This window comes from Hibiscus syriacus, unplaced genomic scaffold (assembly GCF_006381635.1).
Source record: "Hibiscus syriacus cultivar Baekdansim isolate YM2019G1 unplaced genomic scaffold, ASM638163v2 tig00110895_pilon, whole genome shotgun sequence".
Lineage (NCBI taxonomy): Eukaryota > Viridiplantae > Streptophyta > Magnoliopsida > Malvales > Malvaceae > Hibiscus > Hibiscus syriacus.
In genome coordinates, this window is record NW_024062903.1 from 1512409 (window position 1) to 1532776 (window position 20368).

Consider the following 20368-nt stretch of genomic DNA (forward strand, 5'->3'; position numbering starts at 1 on the left):
GGTAAGTAGTTCAAACCAAATTTTTAAATTTCAATTTAAATTGCTAATTTTCGCAATTAAAGACAACCGACAAATTAATTAGTACCGAAAGGGCGGTTCAAGGGTGTTAATCCTTTCTTGACCGTAACCGACTCCCGAACCCAGCACGTTTCTAGTATAACGCAGATCAGGTAAGATGGTGTTTTACCCACATAAATTCATTTTAAAATGGTCGGTGGCGACTCTAACCCAATTCATTCAAGTTGAAGCCTAATTCCGGGCCCAACCAAAAGACGACCGCGATAGCTTGGCGACTCCGCTGTGGACCAGGTAAGTGACTATGCCATAATTAATTTTCGGTTATCTTTTTATGCGAAAGTAGTAAATTTTAATTTTAATTTATTAATTCGATTCCAATTATTTACCTTTGATTATTTTTCAAATAAATAGTTGTACTGACATTTTTTTCAATGATTTCAGATTTTTTAAAAGTTTCTATCTCTGGCTCTATACCCGAGCACCAAACCCTTTTTAAGTGGGGTGAAAGCGACGCCTTCGTGAGATTTCATTCTCCGCACAGGCCTAGCAAGTAACCTTCGGGATTCATATACCTTATGTCTTCGTGTGAATTTATTCATCGCATAGGCATAAGGGAATGTATCCTCTCGAGTTTAACTTAGTCCACACAAGCTTGTAATGGGCTTAGGACTAAGGGTCTGGCAAGCCCAAGGGGCACCAGCAAGGAGAACTCGGGTAGCTTTTTAGAACCTAAACCTGGAGAGTACATGGAATTAGAGCCCACCCCAAAACTTCATTCCAAACCCTAGACTGCTTTGATTTTATTTCATGCTTTACTTTCTGTTCAAAGCATGCGAACTAGACAAATATACGGTTAGGATTTGTTTGAAATTAGCATGCGGGATAGAGATCATGGCCGGGTAAGAATTAAAGCATGTGGGGTAGGATTTTTCATTTTTATTGTTTTGATTTACCTCACTAACTCTTTTTATTTTTTGTTCTCTTTCATTTTATTTTCATCACTTGCATCATTTAAAAGAGGTGTGGATACACCAAAAACGTGTTTGTTAAACATGAATAATCTGCATTAATGAACAAAGGGGTTGTAATACAATAGATGAAAATACATAGGATAATCTACAAGGCGACTATGTGTCACATTCAATCCAGAAGATGCGGTGCCCACAATTGAAGAATATATCACTCTGCTGCATTATAAAGGACTCATAATGAACCGGGTCTACATCAAGCACAATGAAAGTCTATCTTTGAAGAACTGACTGGCAGAGGTTGCAGGGGCAAGATGAAGATTACTGATCTTGGGAGTCTCTTCAAAGACAACAATGGCAAAACGATAGCTGAAATTGGAGACCATTGCTGACGAATTCAAGAAACAGACAAACGAACTTCACATAGTTCCTATCAATTGAGGGCTCCAATGACGTATCCATTGGGAACAGGTTCAATAAAAGATAAATGCCAGAGATGCATTCATTAAAGACCTCTTGGGCCAGTACAAAAAGCAACTCAACATTTCCACGGTTCATCCAGAGAAGCCAGAGGGGTTCGATAGGTTATTCAACCGGTGACAGACAAAAGCAGAAGACTAGTCAACATGTCAGAAGCTGTCAGGATATTTTTGTCTCTTAAAGATAAAACACTTTTGTCCCCAATGAGGATTATTTATACTAACAGACATATTTTTAGATCAATGCCTCGAACATTGCATGCATCATGCATTCCTGCATATTTCGCATTATTGTTTTTTTATTATTACATTCACATGTCTCATCAAAAATGGGAACATTTTTATTATATTCCCAAGATTTACAAGGAACTTTACAAACAACTTGTGGCACCCATGTAGTGTCACCATATCCGGTGGAACCCATGAAGCCCCCAAACCCCAAGTGGTATAACGAGAATGCTCATTGTGAATATCACGGCGGTGTCCCAGGGCACACAATTGAGAACTGTTACGCATTCAAAAGAGTCATACAGAAGATGCGTAACCAGAACTGGATCGACTTCAACAACTTGGGGGCATCCAAGTGAGGAAGATCATTTCATCATTTGAGGCATTATGTTTGAATTTGTTTTTTCAGTTTTTCTCAAGTTTTTGTAAGGACTTTTAAAGAAATTTATGTTACTTTAAAGATGTTAAGGAATGAATCATATTTGCAAACTTGCAATTCTTTGAATATCATTTGAATTAAAAAACTCTGTAAATGCTTCAAAGTTACAGATCTTTGACAAAGCAACATGATTTAAAAAAAAGACTTTGACCTTACCCAGAATATACCCTCAAACACCGTACCCTGCTCTTGCAATTAACCAATATAACCTTTTCCTTTCATAAGGTGCAGAAAACATGGGGCATCCTTTTGAATATGACATTACTATTCTTTTTTATTTAAGACGTTCAGTGATGATAATGATCTTCACAGATGGAATAGTTGAGTAGGTAAATCTAGTTTAGGTCAGTTGCTTGGAAATTGAACTCTAAAGATGAGATTCCTTGACTTTCAAAAACACCTAGACTATAACAGGTTCTTCTTGACAAACTTAAGAAATTGGACCTGTATACCCAGATTATTATATATTATATATATATACAATAAAGCTTGAGTTATCACTCTAGAGCAATTGGTTAAACGCCCTGGTTTTATGGATAATATTCGGCTAGCCTGGTAAAGGCGATTATACTATACAATAAAGCTTGAGCTGTCCCTCCAAGGCAATTGGTTAAACACCACAGCTTTATGGATAAGATTCAGCTAACCTGATAAAGGTGTTTATATATTGAGTTGTCCCTCTAGAGCAATTGGTTAAACGCTCCGGCTTTATGGATTCAGCTAGCCAGACAATGGCAAATTTAAATAAGAAGTTTCGGTAAAATGGACTAAGGGAGTTAAGGAACACCTGTTATAGTCAATTTCACACGAGCACTCAAGAATTTCATTTTTAGATCGATATTTCTGCACTACCTTTATTAGAAAAGCTTATAAAACTTAAACAAATAGAAGATTTTGGAGGACAAAAATAGAAGGTCTAGTAATTGATAATGTTAGTTGCGTCATTTTGTCTGCATCCAATTAAAATGCCAAGCCAAAGAAAAGCATGTTGCTATAACCGAAAAAATGACCTTTTTTATGGCTGAGACCTTAAGTCAACCTGAAGCCAACTCATCCATTTGAACATTTTTCAAAGAGTTCTAACTCTGAAAGCATTAAAAAGAGCTATCGATTCCTTTGATATACTTTGAACTCATGTTTATGATTTGATTCGATTGCGAGCTCGGGTTAAAAGACAATGTTTTACAGAATTCTTACATTTTTATATATTTTTCCCCTCCTAAAATAAGAGAAAGGATAAAAAAACATTTTCAAACAGGATAGTCTCAAGTGTGAAAAGTCCTGGAAGCTGTTAAGGCTCATTTTGCCTCTATTGAAGAAAAAAGAATAATGCCAAGTTTCGAGCACTTCACATTCTTGAAAACAATCAATTCGAGAGGCCAAATAGAATTTGTGACATCAACCTGAGAAGAAAATGGGGCATGGTCGATTCCAATGACAAGACCAACAGACAAAAATGAGGCTCCATCCAAGAGATAAAACAGAATTAATTCACGTTGCATGCATCTTAGACATACTTAAGAGCGTCACATTTAGCACACATAATTTTTTACAGCTTTTAGAGTCAATTTCAACTTCACATCGAATGATATTGGACTCGAGACAACAAAAGCTCAACTTCACAGCCAAGGAGCGACTGACTGTCAACAAACAACTTTTTAGTTTCATTAAGAGTCAATTTCAACTTCACAACTAAGGATATTGGACTCGAGACAACACAAGCTCAACTTCACAGCGAAGGGGCGACTGACTGTCAACAAACAACTTTTCATTTTCATTCAGAGTCAATTTCAACTTCACAGCGAAATATACTAGACTCGAGACAACACAAGCTCAGCTTCACAGCGAAGGGGCGACTGACTATCAACAAACAACTTTTCAGTTTTATTCAGAGTCAATTTCAACTTCACAGCAAATGATATTGAACTCGAGATAGCACAAGCTCAACTTAACAGTGAAGGGGGGGCTGGTTGTCAACAAACAACTTTCCAGTTTCAAAGTCAATTTCAATTTCACGGCGAAGGATATTGGGCTCAAAACAGCACAAATATTTGGATTTCAACTTCACGACAAAGGATATCCAATTCGAGGATCAACTTCACAACGAAGGGGCCATCCACGGTTTCAACTTCACGACGAAGGGAATCATGCCCACCAAAAACCTTCGAGTTCAACTACGCTCAGCTCCAAGTTACATCATTTACAGCATAACTTAAGTCGAGAAGGGTTATCTGCCAACCAAAGACTTTCGAGTTCGACTACGCTCAGCTCAAAGGCACATCATTTGCAACATAGCTTAAGTCGAGAAGGGCTATATGCCAACCTAAGACCCTCAAGTTCAATTACACTCAGCTTTGAGGGCACATCATTTACAGCATAACTCAAGGCTAAAAGGGTTATCTGTCACCAAAATACCTTCGAGTTCGACTACGCTCAGCTCCAAGGCATATCATTTGCAGCATAGCTTAAGTCGAGAAGGGCTATCTGCCAACCGAAGACCTTCGAGTTCGATTACACTCAGCTTCGAGGGCACATCATTTACAGCATAGCTCAAGGCAAGAAGGGCTATCTGTCAATAAAATTGTCGAGCTCGGTTCTATTCACGTCGATGACACCTCAATCACACTACTGTCCGGTTGCAATCGAGGTTTTCAAGTCGAGAAGAAGACTCGGGTTAACCGTGCCTCAGTAACAAAAAACTGTTTCCCGACAGCATAGCTTAAGTCAAGAAAAGCTATCTGTCAACGAAGACCCTTCGAGCTCGATTCCATTGAGCTCGATTCCATTCATATCGATGGCTTATCAACCACATGGTAGAGTCAAAGAACTACTTTTCAGTCGAATTTTTTTAACCGAGGCCTTCAAACCGAGAAGAAGACCAAAGTTGACTACAATTTAGCAATGAGAAGCCACAATCCGATTCAAATCCCGAATTACAACTTCAACTCCATATTATTTCGAGATGGATTCGACTTCGCGACGGAGGGGTCATCCGCAACTCAAATTCGACAAGGAGTTATTCCTAATTCAAATTAATTTTCGGCTCCACCGAGCGAAAATTTGTGTCATTTTATCTCTGTCTCATTTTTCGTTTTCATGAAAAAGGACAAAGAGGGACAGTTGTAGACACTCATTTTCGCCCGGAGTTATTTTGTTTTATATATATATATATGTGTGTGTGTATATATGTATATATAGTAATATAATTTGTGAAAATATTTTTGACAAAATATAATATATAATTTTCAGAAAACGATTTTCGAAAGTTGTATATTATATGGTTTTTGAAAATATTTTTAAAATATATATATAATATATAGTTTTAAAAACATTTTGAAAAAAATTATATATTATATAGTTTTTAAAACATTTTGAAAACTTATATAATATATAGTTTTTAAAACATTTTGAAAACTTATAAATATATAATTTTTTAAAACATTTTTGAAAAATTATATAATATATAATTTTAAAAACATTTTTAGAAAAATTATATAATATATAGTTTTAAAAACATTTTTTGAAAACTTATATAATATTTTTAAAACGATTTGAAAACTATATAATATATAGTTTTGAAAACTTTTTTTAAATATAATATATAGTTTAAAAAATATTTTTGAAGTATATATATTAGATAATTTATATTTTATTCTTATTATTATTATTTATTCATTTTTCTTTTATTATTTTCTTTCTATATGTTTTTTCAGGGTTCAATAACAGTCCAGATTTCAGTCCAGATTGGGCCTGAACCAGCCCAACAGCAGATTTGGGTTCTCACGGATGTCACAACGCCGCATGGAACAAGTCACAAGGGCAGTCAGAAGCCACTGAACAACCATGCGAAAAATCCGGCCAGAAACCGGTCACGGGGCAGCAAGTCTCTGCTAAATCGAGACTGACCCATCCCGTTTTAGACGGGAAAGTAAGCAACGGTCCGATAATGGTGGGAACAGCCCGTTGAGGGCGGAGATAACAAGCGTCGGTGGTGGGTATAAATACTCCACCACCATCATCAACGCAAGAAAAAACATCAACAGCCATCACAGTGGGCCAACAACAAAACCAAACGGTGAACATCAACACAACAAAAACACAAAAACCGGCGAAAACCAAAACACCATCATCAAACAACTACAAGATCGAACAAAAAAAAGAAAACCAAAACAAGCCCAAAGGCTACAACTTTCGAAACCCAAAAGCGAAAGTAAAAGTTTGAAACTTTGTTTCGTGAAAACCATCGGGAGAGTAAGAAACCGCGTTGGGAAACCGGAGAACCGAAAGTCTCAATCGACGAAGGTAAAAAGTCAGATCTTCGGGAGTAGATCTACGTAGTTTGAGGTTTTTTTGTGAAGTTTGGGGCTTGGTTTTGGGTTCATGGGATCGAGGGGCTCATTTTGGAGGAATTTAGTTTTTCCGGCCACCATCGCCGGGGGCCGGCTCGGTGGAAAGGTCGTAGGGCCGTTGCCAGCTTCGACCGGGAATCGCCTGCTGAGAGGCGAGAAGAGAAAATTTTTTCTCTCATCATTTAAAGAGAAAGAGGGCAAAGTGATTAAATGAAAGAATAGTCATTTTGGCTTAAAGGGAAATTGATATATAAGCTGGGCAAAACGGCGTAATTTCAATGAGGGGTTTTCTGCGCAATTTTGCACACGGGTAAACTATGAAAATAGTCCCTGTAATTTGTTCTCTTTATGTTTTAGTCACTGAATATAATTTTCATCATTTCAATTTGGATTCCGAGTTCAATATGTTAGCGTTTTAGTCACCAATTTATGTTTCATTCGAAAAGGGCATAGGTATTTTTTTTGCATGTTTTAATTTGGTCACTTTTTTTTTTCTTTTGGTTTGGCCGCTCTTTTTCTTATTTTTTTACGTTTTGATCCTTTTTATGTATTTTCTTAATAACTTTTATTTTTTTCCAATATATTTTTTATTCTTCCCTTTTTTATTATTTTTTTATTTTATTTTTCTTTTGACCTATACCTTTTTTATTTTATTATTTTTCCCTTCTCTTTATTTTCTATTTAATTTTTTGTGACTTTTCATTTATTTATTGTTATTATTTTTTATTTATTTTCTTTTTTTATCTCCTTTGATTTATTATTTTCCTATTTATTTATTTTTTTCTTTCTTTCTCTTTGATCGCTTTAATATTTATTTATTTATTTATTTTTATCTAACATTTCCTTTTTTTCTCCAACCAATTTAAAGTAAGTAGTTCGAACCGAATTTTTAAATTTCAATTTAAATTGCTAATTTTTGCAATTAAAGACAACTGACGAATTAATTAGTACCGAAAGGGCGGTTCAAGGGTGCTAATCTTTCCTTGACCGTAACCAACTCCTGAACCCAACACGTTTCTGGTACAACGCATATCAGGTAAGATGGTGTCCGACCCACCTAAATTCGTTTTAAAATGATCGGTGACGACTCTAACCCAATTCATTCAAGTCGAAGTTCAATTTCGGACCCAACCGAAAGACGACCGCGACAATCTTAATGCAAACTCATTCAAAGAAGGTAAATAAATCAAAATTCAAAATCGAATTAACGTCTGAAGCGAAGAAAAAAAAGTTTACGCGGCAGATCTAAACTAGATTAAAATCCCCAACTCTCCTTCCCAGCCGCATAGAAATGATGAAATGATAAAAGAAAAGAAAAAATTCCAAAGCCAATAAAACGCAAAAGGAGCATAATTCAAAAGTCCGTCGCGTTTCCCATTCTATATTAAACAGAAATCGGAGAGCAAATGTAAATCAAACGTATTTGAACCAGATCCAAAGCGAAATCAAACAGATAAATAAATTAAACTTACCATTTTTTCAGATAAAAATTAAAGATGAAGAGTTGGATCGATTTAACGCTTTTGGTGTAATGTGATAGAGAGAGATAGCTCTTCCCTCTGTTAGATTACCTTTGCTAACCTAAGACATATTCAGTAAATAATTTAATATATTATAGTATTATGTAGGATATTAATATAACGGTGCATTGTACTGACGTGATAGTTCATCTGTCATGTTTGAGTTATTAATTTAGCTCATTTTTCACGTCATTTATTTTGTTATCAATCTTCGTGGACTGTCACGTCAGTATTGTATACCATCACATAAGTACAGTGAACTGTCATATCAACACTGTAACGGTCAATGACAAAAAAACATCGATAAAATGATCATATTGAATTTATTTTTTGAGTTGGAGGTTTATATTAAGCAAAAAATATTACAATGACCATATTAATTTTTTAAAGTACAGGGACCTATGATAATTTTTACCAAAAAAATATTATATTTAGCTGCCCGCATTTTAAAATGGAGAGTTTACTCTTCTGGACTTCGTTTCATATCTAAATAAAAAGAAATAGATTTTAGGTATTTATATTATTGATTTATTACAATTTAATTATTAATTTATTAAATAAAGTGTTATGCTAAAATTAATTAAAGTAATGCTCAAGAAAACTTTATTATTTATTTCGTTGGATCACTTCACTTGCCATCTTCTCCAACCTCTCTATTTCTATTTTTCTACACGTTTTAAATGTGTAAAACGAGAGTGAGTTCATATAAATTCTGTGAATGTTTTTTTTTTAAATATGTGAGTGTCTAAACTACCACAAACGTACACTACTATCTAAATTAAATTAAATATTAGCATATTATATGCATCCGGGACATTTTTGAGATTTTGGTGGCCTTAGGGAGAACAAAAAAATTAGGCTGAAGATTTAGATTACAGTTTAAATTTATCTTCGGTCACGTTGTGTTTATCACTATTGTAGATATAGAGGATGATATTACGATCACTGTAAATATCGTAATTGTCAATTTTTAATAACATATGATATTATGAGCATAAAAATTATGGATATCGTGATTTCAGACGATATTGTTACTACTACATAATGATTGTTGTTGTGGTTGCAAACCATTTTTTAAGTAGTTGTTCCTAATAACAAATGTTACTACTACATAATGATTGTTGTGGTTGCAAACCATTTTTTAAGTGGTTGTTCCTAATAACAAATGTTAAAAAAATAAATTTTAAGGGTAACTCCATTTAACACACATTGAAAATTTTGGTCTCTAATAAAAAATATTTTTTTAAAAAAATAAAAATGTGCTCATAATAATAAATATTGAAAAAAATGGACTTCTACTAAAAGGTACTGGAAAATTAGACTCGTAATAATAACAAATAAATTTTAGAAAAGAAGCTAAAGTTTAAAAGTATGCCCCTAATAAAAAAATATTGAAGAAATTGGGCCCCTAATAACAAGTATTAAAAAAATTGGACCCTTAATAATAAATATTAAAAAATATTGGTAAAAAATTAGACACTAATACAAATATTAGAAAAAATAAACTATAAGAATAAGCCCCTAATAATAAGTATTAGGAAAATATGAACCTATAATAATATTAAAATAAAATTAAGCCCCCAATAACAAATATTAAAAATAATTAGGCCCCATAATTTATATAAACCCATTTTTTATATATAGTATATTATAGAAATTCTGGGCCCTGCCCCTCCTGCCCAGCCCAGATACGGCCCTGTATGCATCATACAAACCATTATTCTTATAAAATCTCATGCATTATTATCACGTTTCTTTTAGCCACCACATGTGTGTCATGCTCATTAATGTACACAGCACATGACACAATAGCGTCACTTGAATCTTTTATATGCGATTTATTGACACTTTTAATCATATGAAACGTTACATAAACGTAAATTGTTGGATGAGACACTAGGTCCCTTATGCAAGGTCAGAGGTTCGAATCATGGCATTTGCGAATGAAGTAAACTTGGTTAAGATGGTCGCCCTCGCTTCTGCAGCACCCGATCTGAATTAGTCGGTCAATAGATCGGATACCAGTGATTAATTCAAAAAAAAAAGGTAAATTGTTGGATGCACAATTCTTTTTAAAATGCATCAGAAAGATTTATAGAGTCAAAACATATCTATATCAAAATATAGCATAAGCTAAGTATTTTTCCGCACATCAAACATGTCCCATGAATGGTTGACCAGTCTCTTATCTATGTAACATATCATGAGCCTTCAATGCCCATTAAAATACATATCACAAGTATACTCAATCCTATAACATGTTATTTATCTAAAAGTTTAAATTATTCACGTTCACACGCATTTGTATTTACGTTTTTAAAATATATATTTCAGTTCATCATTTGCGCAATCACTTTTTAAGTTTTTCACATAACAACTATAATTATATTCTTAGATAGTACTTCTAAGTGTCTTATTGAATTGCTTGAATTCATAGTATATTATGTGCATTAAAACAAAGGCATATCATCATCACATGCTTAGCATTAATTATCTACGAATGTCTCACTTGCTCATGCAACATATTAAATTGAGAATCATTTACTACGGAAAGTAAAACAAAGATTAATCTATTTCTAAGTTTCTAATTAACATAATGTGTCATGCAACCTCAAAATAACTTAAAATACTCATTGACATGGCTCTCGTGTTATGCTAAAAGAAGACTCCAAAAGAATCGATTTTTCATGTACACATAAATATCATAAAAACTTGTCACTAAATTCTGGAAAACCATAAGAAACTTTACAAAATGTTGATATAAGGGATTTTCCCTAAAAGAATAACTTAGTTTGACGAAACCTTGGATCAAATGCTCAAAACTCTATTTCTAAAAGATTAAACACACCACAATAATCATATTTAACCACCTAGGAAAGATTTCAATCATTAACAATTCCAAAAACCAGAAAAATGATTTTGAACTTGGTTCCACTCAGCAGCAAGAATGGGGCACTTGGAAATAGTGAAATATTTTCTCAGCAAGGATCCGACTACTGGCTTTTGTATAGACAAAAAGGGTCAAATGGCATTGCACATTGCAATAAAGGAGGTTCGTACTCAGCTGCTTTCTCATTCATTAAATAAATTTCAAAACCATCAATTTATTAACTTGTATGGTTCAAGGGAATCAACTGTTTGAGGTTTTTTAGTGCTACATCCAATTTTTTCCTGATGTGCCAGGAAAAAATTAGTTCAGGTTTAGATGAACAGGGATAGATATCTATCTTGATTGATTTTTCGGTTTCCATAGCAAAACCTTCTCTGATTGATTACAAATATTTTCCCATTCTGCTAACAAGACACCGCTTATTGTTTTCGATATTGTTCATCTCCTTGGCTGCGGTGATTTTTCAGACATCGGTGGTTGTTCATGTGGCTGGCATGCCTCTTCATTTCGGTTGCATTTATTTCGCCAACTTATGTGTTGGTCGGAAAAGAGTCTAGATGGTTTGCTGTGTGTGCAACTGTAATTGTCAGCACAATCATGCTTACTACAATTGGCTGGATGTGCTATTTTGTTATTTTACATAGAATGGATGAGTCAAAGTTAAGGAGCATAAGGAAAGCTGAGTCACTCCCATTCTCTCTCTATGTCTATGGCTTCGAATTCTGAATAACGAATATAAAAGGACCGTTGACCATGGAAGAAGAGAACATGTATGGATCATCTATAACTTCAATTTGAAAGGAGCAGCTGCTGCCTCAGCTCTATTAGTTAGTATAATTGCATAAATTATCCCTCGTTCCAGTGGGCATGGAGAGAAGACGGGATGAAATCGAGGAAGATGGTTGTATTTGAAGTTTGAAATGCCATATTGTCGCTGGTGGTAGCTGAAAATGTATTTTGAGCATGAAGGCTGCCGCTTTCTATCCAGCGGCAGCATGGCAGTGCCTTGCTAATTGGAACATCATTCCACAGCACTTTTTGGGGACAAGCAGGAATGGATTGGTAAATGCAGCCAGGCAGGCTTTGTTTACATTCCCAGTTCGATAAAACCACAATCCAATGCAAACAAATAAGCTAAACTACACGCCTACATACATATGCATACATACAAATAAACATTACACACAGAAAGCAAAACAGATTTATCATAACGAGTACTATTATTGCTTATTCATTCATTATATATGGGGCATTTGTCATCTACTCACTACATCAACCCAATCTAACATCCAAAAATATTAAAAGAAAAAAAGAAGACATAAGATATGCATATGTTTTTGCATCTTCCATACCCGCACAATACAAAATCAGAGGAAAATGGTCTTATTAGCTACATGTACCTGCCATAGAACAAAAACCCGTCTGCCACCCGACACCACTTTTTTAGCACACCTCCCCCTACCCCTTTATAACATTGCACAAAGTTGCACGATTACGCAGCAGCGTAGATATTCATGCAGTATTGACAGCAACTGGCTTCCCCCGACCCATAGCAAATCCTCTCGTGCCATCTGGCATACGAGGACCAGGAGGCTGCTTAGCTATAGTAGCTTGCTCATTACTGACCCAATTACTTGACGCTGGAGTGCCTACGTGATTTCCTTGACTATTATGATGGTTAATATGGTATTGAGTCCGTCCCCGTCCTTTGCCCCGGCTCCTGTTTCTCCCTTTTTTCTGCCCACCCTCTTTGTCATTAGGATGCTCCTCACCCTGTCCAAGATAAATATATGGTACAATAAATTCAGGAAACTGAGATTAAAAAGAAAAAGAAGCTACCAAAGAAGGCATATCACAAAAGTTCCAAACTTTCTTTTCAGCTCTAAACCCTACAGGTAACAGTGTCGAACCAATTGGTTTATGTTACATCACAGAATTTACTGTTACGGTCTTAAGGTATCTTCAAAGCAACAAGAAATCAACATGTGGAACAAGCCCATTATTTTAAAAGCACAGCTAAATTCCAACTATATCCATTAGTTCAGCAACTTAGCCAATTAAGAATGGCACCATATGTTCATAGCAAGGGGCCATTTCAATATTTAATTGGCAGGGGAAATCTTTTAGGTATATACTTATTATAAGAATTGAGTCGATACTTACAGGATTCCCATGTGAACGAATATCATATAACTGAGAAGGATCTTCTTGTTTCTCATTTGAATGCATCTCAGTATTAGAAAATTCATCTTCCTCGCAATGACCTTTTCCACCATGGCCCTTTTTCACTTTTGCATAAACTGGTTGCAACTAAAATGAGAGAATGCAAATACAAATCAATGGTCCAGTATTGCTTCATAGTCGATTGAAATTAGCCAAACATATAGAATTTTCTCCATCAAACCAATTGTTTTTTTTTTTTTTGGATAGAACATCAAACCAAATTTTAACTGAAAATAATGTAATAAATGATATAAGATTAAGAAACAACCAAGTATAGTTGGATCTCTTTTTGGTATATGTATTTTGTGCTTGGACTGTACGATCCACTAAATACTCGTTTAACATTAAATTTTGGTTCTGCTGGAAAGCACAGCACATATTCCACCACCCTTATTCCTTGTGAATAAAAAAAATTGACTCCAGATTCTTCACAGAAAATGAGTTGCAAAAAATAAAGGCAAAGAAAAAGTAAGCAAAGAGCAAACAATATAATTGAAGCAAAAATCTACATATACTGCATTTTGAAGCATTAGACGGACCCTAAGGCCACTCCAATTTCCCTCATCGTTAAGCTCAACAACCTGCAAAGTTAGTCACACATCCATTTGTTATAACCACAGAAGGTAAAAAGGGTCATTTCATAAAAATTCAGGTTACTTACAGCTTTCTCAGCCAACTCCACAGATTCATATTCAACAAATGCATGCAACTACAGAAGGAAAACAAAAGAATCCAAAATTAAAGCACCTTCCAATAGTTGATACTTGTTAGTTAGGACAAAGAAAAAAAATTATGATATATTTGTAAGTAGTGTTTAAGTTAAACTCTAAATCCTAGCTTATCTCTAAAAATATCTCCTAATTGTAGAAAATATTACTCCTATCTTATCTAGGTCTCTAATTCATGTATATAAAAATCTCATGTATCCTCTTGTGTAATATACAATTGTTCCTTGAATAAAAATAATTTCAGAATAAAAAAATCCTGTTTACCAAAACCGGAAAACTCTGCTTACCAGAGCCGGAAAACTCTGTTTCTAAATGGTATCAGTCGCCGGCGTCGATCCCAGCCTTGCTGCTGCCGCCATTCGTCATCCTTCCGGCCAGCAGTGTGCCTTCTGTGCACTGCCGTCCTTCCGATTGTGAAATCCTCCTCGCATCGCCGTCGTCATCGCAACGCCACCCTCTTCGCAGCACCGCCCCTTCACAGTGTCGTCTTCCTTGCTGCGCAACCACATCAGTGCCGCTTCCGTCGCAGCGCTGCTCTCCTCGTCGTACTGCTCTTGTCGCGCCGTCGGTCCAACGTTGCCCTCATCACAGCGACAGCCCTTCCTGTTCCGCTGTTTGGTACCTGTTCTGCTGCTATTGGTAACTGCCTGGCCAACACTATCTCCTCGCCGCACAGCCCATTCGATACTCATCCTAGCGCCGATCTCCTCAAATCTCTGATTGTCACTTATAGCAGTGTTCCCTGCTAGTTCGAGACGTATCCCAAGCTCTCAATTCCTCGACAGTCATGGCATATCCTTCTTCGTCCAACCTGCCAACCGAGGCTGAAACTTCCATTGTTCATCCGTCTCCTTCCGACTCATCCATTACTTATCATCGTTTAAATGGTGAGAATTACATTGTCTGGTCTCAATCCGATCACCAGTCGCCGGAAACAACAATATCTCTCTGACAATATGTCGGTCCCCAATCCCTCCAACCCCAAATACGGCATTTGGCTCACCGACAACACCACGATTATGTCATGGCTCCTCAACTCTATGTTGTCTGACATTAGAACGAACTTCATGCTCTACACAACCGCCTCGAAAATCTGGAACGCTACCAAGTAGACGTACTCCAATCAAGAAAACTCGTCCGCTCTGTTTGCCATTGAATGCCGAATCAACGGCTTGAAGCAGGGAGATCTCACTGTGACCCAAAACTTCACTCAATTGTCTCGCTTATGGCAGCAAATTGATCTGTTTGAGTCTCTCGATTGGAAAACCGATGCAAATGCCAAACTCTACAAAGGGCTACTTGAAAAACGACGTATTTTTCAATTCCTATCGGGACTGTCCGTCTCTCTTGATGATGTCCGTGGCCGGATTTTGGGCATCAGGCCTCTTCTGTCTCTTCGCGAGGTGTTCTCTGAAGTCCGCCGCGAAGAAAGCCACTGCTCTCTGATGCTTCCTCCACCCGTTGAAAGTTCTGCCTTAAATACACATTCATATGGCGACACACATGTCAAGAAAGGTCGTCCCTGGTGCGATCACTGTCAAAAGCCTGGTCATGTTCGTGATAAATGTTGGAAGCTCCATGGCCGTCCAGCCAATTGGACTCCATCCAAATCCTCCTCGCGTCCATCTCACGGTAACTCTGTTGTAACGACATTGGAGGGTGGTTCCTTTTCTCGTCAACAGTTGGACGATCTACAGCAGATGTTTGGTTATTTACAGATTCCTCCTGCTACTAAGTCCAAGTTTGCCTGCACTGTTAGTGAAGGTAGTTATCCTTTTACCTTCTTATTCCCTTCACCAGGATGTGTCTCTTGGATTGTTGATTCCGGAGCAAATGATCATATGACGGGCAACTTCAGTTTATTTTGCACATTTTACAAAAATGGTATCTCATGCAGTGTTCGTACTGCTGATGGCTCTTAATCACCGGTTAAGGACAGTGGCTCAATTCGCATTAATAGTCACATTACTTTGTCTAATGTTCTATTTGTTCCAAGTTTGACATGCAATCTTCTTTCGATTAGCAAATTAACTACCTATTTGGGTTGTACTTCTCATTTTACTCGTGATTATTGTGAATTTCAAGATTTGACATCGGGGATGGTGATTGGCAATGCTAGGTGTCGTGGTGGACTCTACATCCTTGACGCTCCTCCTTATACTCTCGTTCCCAACCACTCACCTACACCATTTATCTCTTCTTTTGTTTCAGTTCTCTCACAGATGCGGCTGCCAACATTGTGTTATGGCATTTTAGGTTAGGTCACCTAAGTTTTTCTTATCTTACAAAATTGTTTCGTAAATTATTTATTAATAAAAATCTGGCATCATTTTCTTGTGACATTTGCTCTCTTGCAAAAGACATTCGGAGTTTTTATCCTCCTCCTCCCTCTCGCTTTCCTAAACCTTTTTCCTTAATTCATAGCGACATTTGGGGACTTTCACAGGTTACGGGTTTACATGGAATTCATTGGTTTATTACTTTTATTGACGACCACTCTCGTACCACTTGGACCTTTCTTATGAAGGACAAATCAGAGTCTTGTACCATCTTCAAACGATTCCACAAAATGGTTGAAACACAATTCCAAAGTTCCATTGGCATCCTTAAATCTGATAATGGTGGGGAATACCTCTCTATCGTTGGGATCCATCTCCCAGGAAAACGAAATAGTCCACCTCACCTCCTATGTCGACACTCCACAACAAAATGGGGTCGCCGAACGTAAAAACGTCATCTTCTTGAGGTAACCTGAGCACTCCTTTTTTATTCTAATGTTCCGAAATACCTTTGGGGTGAGGCTCTCTTAACAGCTACTTTTCTAATCAATCGTTTGCCTAGTAAGATTCTTGCCTTTAAATGTCCACGGGATATCCTTTCCACTAAATTCCCTCACTTCAAACATTTTACCTCTTTTGTTCCTCTTCGTGTCTTTGGTTGTATTGCCTTTGTCCATGACCACAATCCTCATAAATCTTAACTTGATCCTCGGGCAATTCGGTGTGTCTTTGTTGGTTATTCATCCCATCAGAAAGGTTATCGTTGCCACTCTCCTTCTACAAAAAGGTTCTTCACATCTATGGATGACACTTTTCAAGAACATAAACCGTTCTTCTCAAAAACCGAAATCCAGGGGGAGAGTGAGTCTGAATTCCAATTTTTATCGATTATTACTGAGTTACCCATCAGTCCATCTTCTACTGAAAAAACTCCCACTCCACAACCTCCTAACACCACCACATCTGATAATAAAAACCAATCCATTAATCCCATCGACTCTCATGAAACACCTAGACCATCTACCGATATTCTCATCTACAAAAGACGACCCAAAAAAGCCCTACCTTCCACACCGCAACCAATGCATTATCAAGAGCCAGAACCGGGTTTAAATCAATCGACAGACAAAGGAGATAGTGACCAATGTAAGTTGGATGTGGTAATTGATTCTAGTGAGTTACCAATTGCTCAAAGAAATGGAGTTAGACGATGTACAACTCATCCTATTAGTAAATTTGTTGCTTATGGGAAACTAATTTCTGGTTTTAAGACTTTCACATCTCAGGTATCATATTCACATTCCAAAGACCATAGAGGAGTCATTAAAAAGTCCTGAGTGGAAGAACGCAGTTGAAGAAGAAATTTCAGCTCTAGAAAACAATAAAACCTGGGTCATTGTTGATCTACCTAAAGACAATAAACTAGTCGGCTGCAAATGGGTCTTTACTGCGAAACTCATGGCAGATGGAAAAATTGAGAGAGAGAACGCTAGACTTATTGCAAAAGGGTTCATTTAGACTTATGGAGTTGACTATCAGGAAACCTTAGCTCCGGTTGCAAAACTCAACACTGTTCGAGTTCTATTATCCTTGGCAGTGAACAAGGATTGGATACTTCACCAACTAGACGTAAAAAATGCATTTCTCAATGGCAATCTTGAAGAAGAGGTCTATATGCAAGTTCCACTAAGAATTCATTTTGGAAATAATCGATTATGTAAATTACTGAAATCCTTAAATGGTCTAAAACAATCACCTCGAGCTTGGTTTGATAGATTCACGAAGGTAATGTTACAAGACAACTACAAACAGTGCCAATACAATCACACTGTTTGTAAAAACTACTCCTGATAAGAAGAAGTCAATCTTGATAGTCTATGTTAATGATATCATTATCACGGGTGATGACTTGATAGAAATCGAGAAGTTGAAGACATTACTAGCAAAAGAGTTTGAAACCAAAGATTTGGGAACTCTGAGATATTTCCTAGGCATGGAGGTAGCGAGATCACGAGAAGGAATTGTCATAAATCAAAGAAAGTATATTCTAGACTTACTTTCTGAAACTGGAATGACTAATTGTAAGCCCTCGGAAACTCCTATGGAAGTTAACTTGAAATTGAGTAAAGATGGAAACCAAGTAAACAAGGAACATTATCAGAGGCTAGTTGGTAAACTCATTTATCTATCTCTAACTAGACCTGACATTGTTTTTCCTGTTAGCATTGTTAATCATTACATGAATGATCCAAGAGAAGAACATCTGGAGGCAGTTAATTGAATCTTAAGATATCTAAAGATGACAACAGGACATGGGTTAATTTTCAGAAAACATGAAAACAAAACAGTTAAAATCTTCTCAGATTCAAACTGGGCTGGAGAATTAACAGATAGAAGGTCAACAACGGGATACTGCTCATTTGTGTGGGGAGACCTAGTGACATGGAGAAGCAAGAAACAATCAGTAGTCTTCAAAAGCAGTACAGAAGCATAATATAGAGCGATAGCACTCGGAATCTGTGAAGGAATTTGGCTGCAAAGACTCTTAACTGACCTAGAGATGTGCGACGACAACAATTTTGAACTTCAAAGTGACAATAAATCTGCGATAAGCATTGCAAAGAATCTGGTGCACCACGACAGAACAAAACATGTGGAGATCGACAGACAATTTATTGCAGAAAAAGTAAATGGCGAAACTGTGAAACTTAGCTACATCCCTTCACAAAACCAGCTAGCAGATGTATTGACCAAGGCACTTCCAAGGATAAACTTTGACGAAATAACATCCAAGCTGGGTCTACACAATATTTACTCCCCAGCTTGAGGGGGAGTGTAAGTAGTATTTAAGTTAAACTCTAAATCCTAACTTATCTCTAAAACTATCTCCTAATTTGTAGAAAAGATGACTTATCTTGTCTAGGTATCTAATTCATGTATATAAAAATCCCATGTATCCTCTTGTGTAATATGCAATTGTTCTTTGAATAAAATTAATTTCATAATCAAAAACCCTATTTACCAAAATCGGAAAACTCTTTTTACCAGAGCCGGGAAACTCTATTTACCAGAGCCGGAAAACTTTGTTTCTACAATATTCCTAAGAATTTGACAAAAAAAAAGGGAAGATTTTTCCATACAAAATAAACAATATAGCCAACATATCCATGATGAGAAAATGTACCTTGTTACTAAAATGCATGCCATCACTCTTTGTTGACCTAGATGCTGAAGACAACCCACCACCAGAGGGTTGAGGCTGACAGGTACGAATTGTTTTCACACTAAGAATGAAAACATCAAGAGATTTTGGTCAACATAGAAGCAATAAAAATAGTTAGAAGTAAAACTCACTACCCAGAGTTTATAATTTATCTAGAAGGTAATAGTCTCGGTACCTCCCAACAGCAGAGAAAATCTTCATGAGGTTCTGATGGCAGTGATCCTCAGGCAAATTTTCAGCAACAATTATACGAGACTATAAATCACAAGAATTTGAAAGCAATATGTAAAGACATTAGAATATTTAATTTGATGAATATAAGCTACAAAAAATATACAAAATTCTCAAGCAACATTTTAAGATGCTGCCTAACTAGAAAGACAAGACATTTACATGAAAAATGCATAATAAAATTGCATAAGAAATATGAAGGGGTAAATAAAATGAACAAAACATACTTGCAACTCTTCCATATCTGATTCAGTAAGGGGATGCAGGCGTCTTACTTTTTTTCCATCTTCACTCACTACCTGTATATCATGGTATCAAAAACAAATAATTAAGCAGGGCCATTGAGGAGATATGAGGCAACTACAACAACAAAATAGAACCTAAGAAGGAACTGTAAGTGCATAAAACCTGAGACAAAGGAAAAATACTCACAAGCTTTGACGAGTTCCGCAAAACAGTAGCTAGCTGGGAATGAGTTGTTACAAGGGCTTTAATCTTCTTAAAGGATGCAACAACAGATATTGGCACTATATTGGAAACAAAGAACGATTTTAGTCTAAATCAACCTTTTAAAAACCAGATAGGTGGTCAAACCAGTGAGACTTCCTGTTTAAATGGTATGAATGTAAATAAACTAGTTCTAGTCTAAAACTTTTTGCTCAATATTGGAAAGAAGTCATACCATAACCTTCAGGATTCTTGTTGATGAATCTCATGAGATGATCCGTCGTGGCCAAGTTCAAATCACTAAAGTAGTATTCAACCTGTGAAATAGATTGTGGTGTTTTACATT

At 36.3% G+C, this 20368-nt stretch overlaps 1 protein-coding gene across 1 annotated transcript in view; it reads right to left on the reverse strand.

Annotated features, from left to right (window-relative positions):
• Window positions 1-12092: 12092 nt before the first annotated feature.
• LOC120146032 (la-related protein 6B-like) overlaps window positions 12093-20368 on the reverse strand; it is a 32005-nt gene continuing 23729 nt past the window's right edge. The window contains exons 3-11 of the mRNA XM_039159701.1: window positions 20258-20339; window positions 20008-20102; window positions 19803-19874; window positions 19520-19599; window positions 19306-19405; window positions 13776-13823; window positions 13630-13695; window positions 13055-13201; window positions 12093-12664 (exon numbers count right to left, since the gene is read on the reverse strand). Coding sequence (XP_039015632.1) covers window positions 12404-12664; window positions 13055-13201; window positions 13630-13695; window positions 13776-13823; window positions 19306-19405; window positions 19520-19599; window positions 19803-19874; window positions 20008-20102; window positions 20258-20339 — 951 coding nt within the window. The 3' untranslated portion in view covers window positions 12093-12403. The remainder of the gene's footprint in view (window positions 12665-13054; window positions 13202-13629; window positions 13696-13775; window positions 13824-19305; window positions 19406-19519; window positions 19600-19802; window positions 19875-20007; window positions 20103-20257; window positions 20340-20368) is intronic.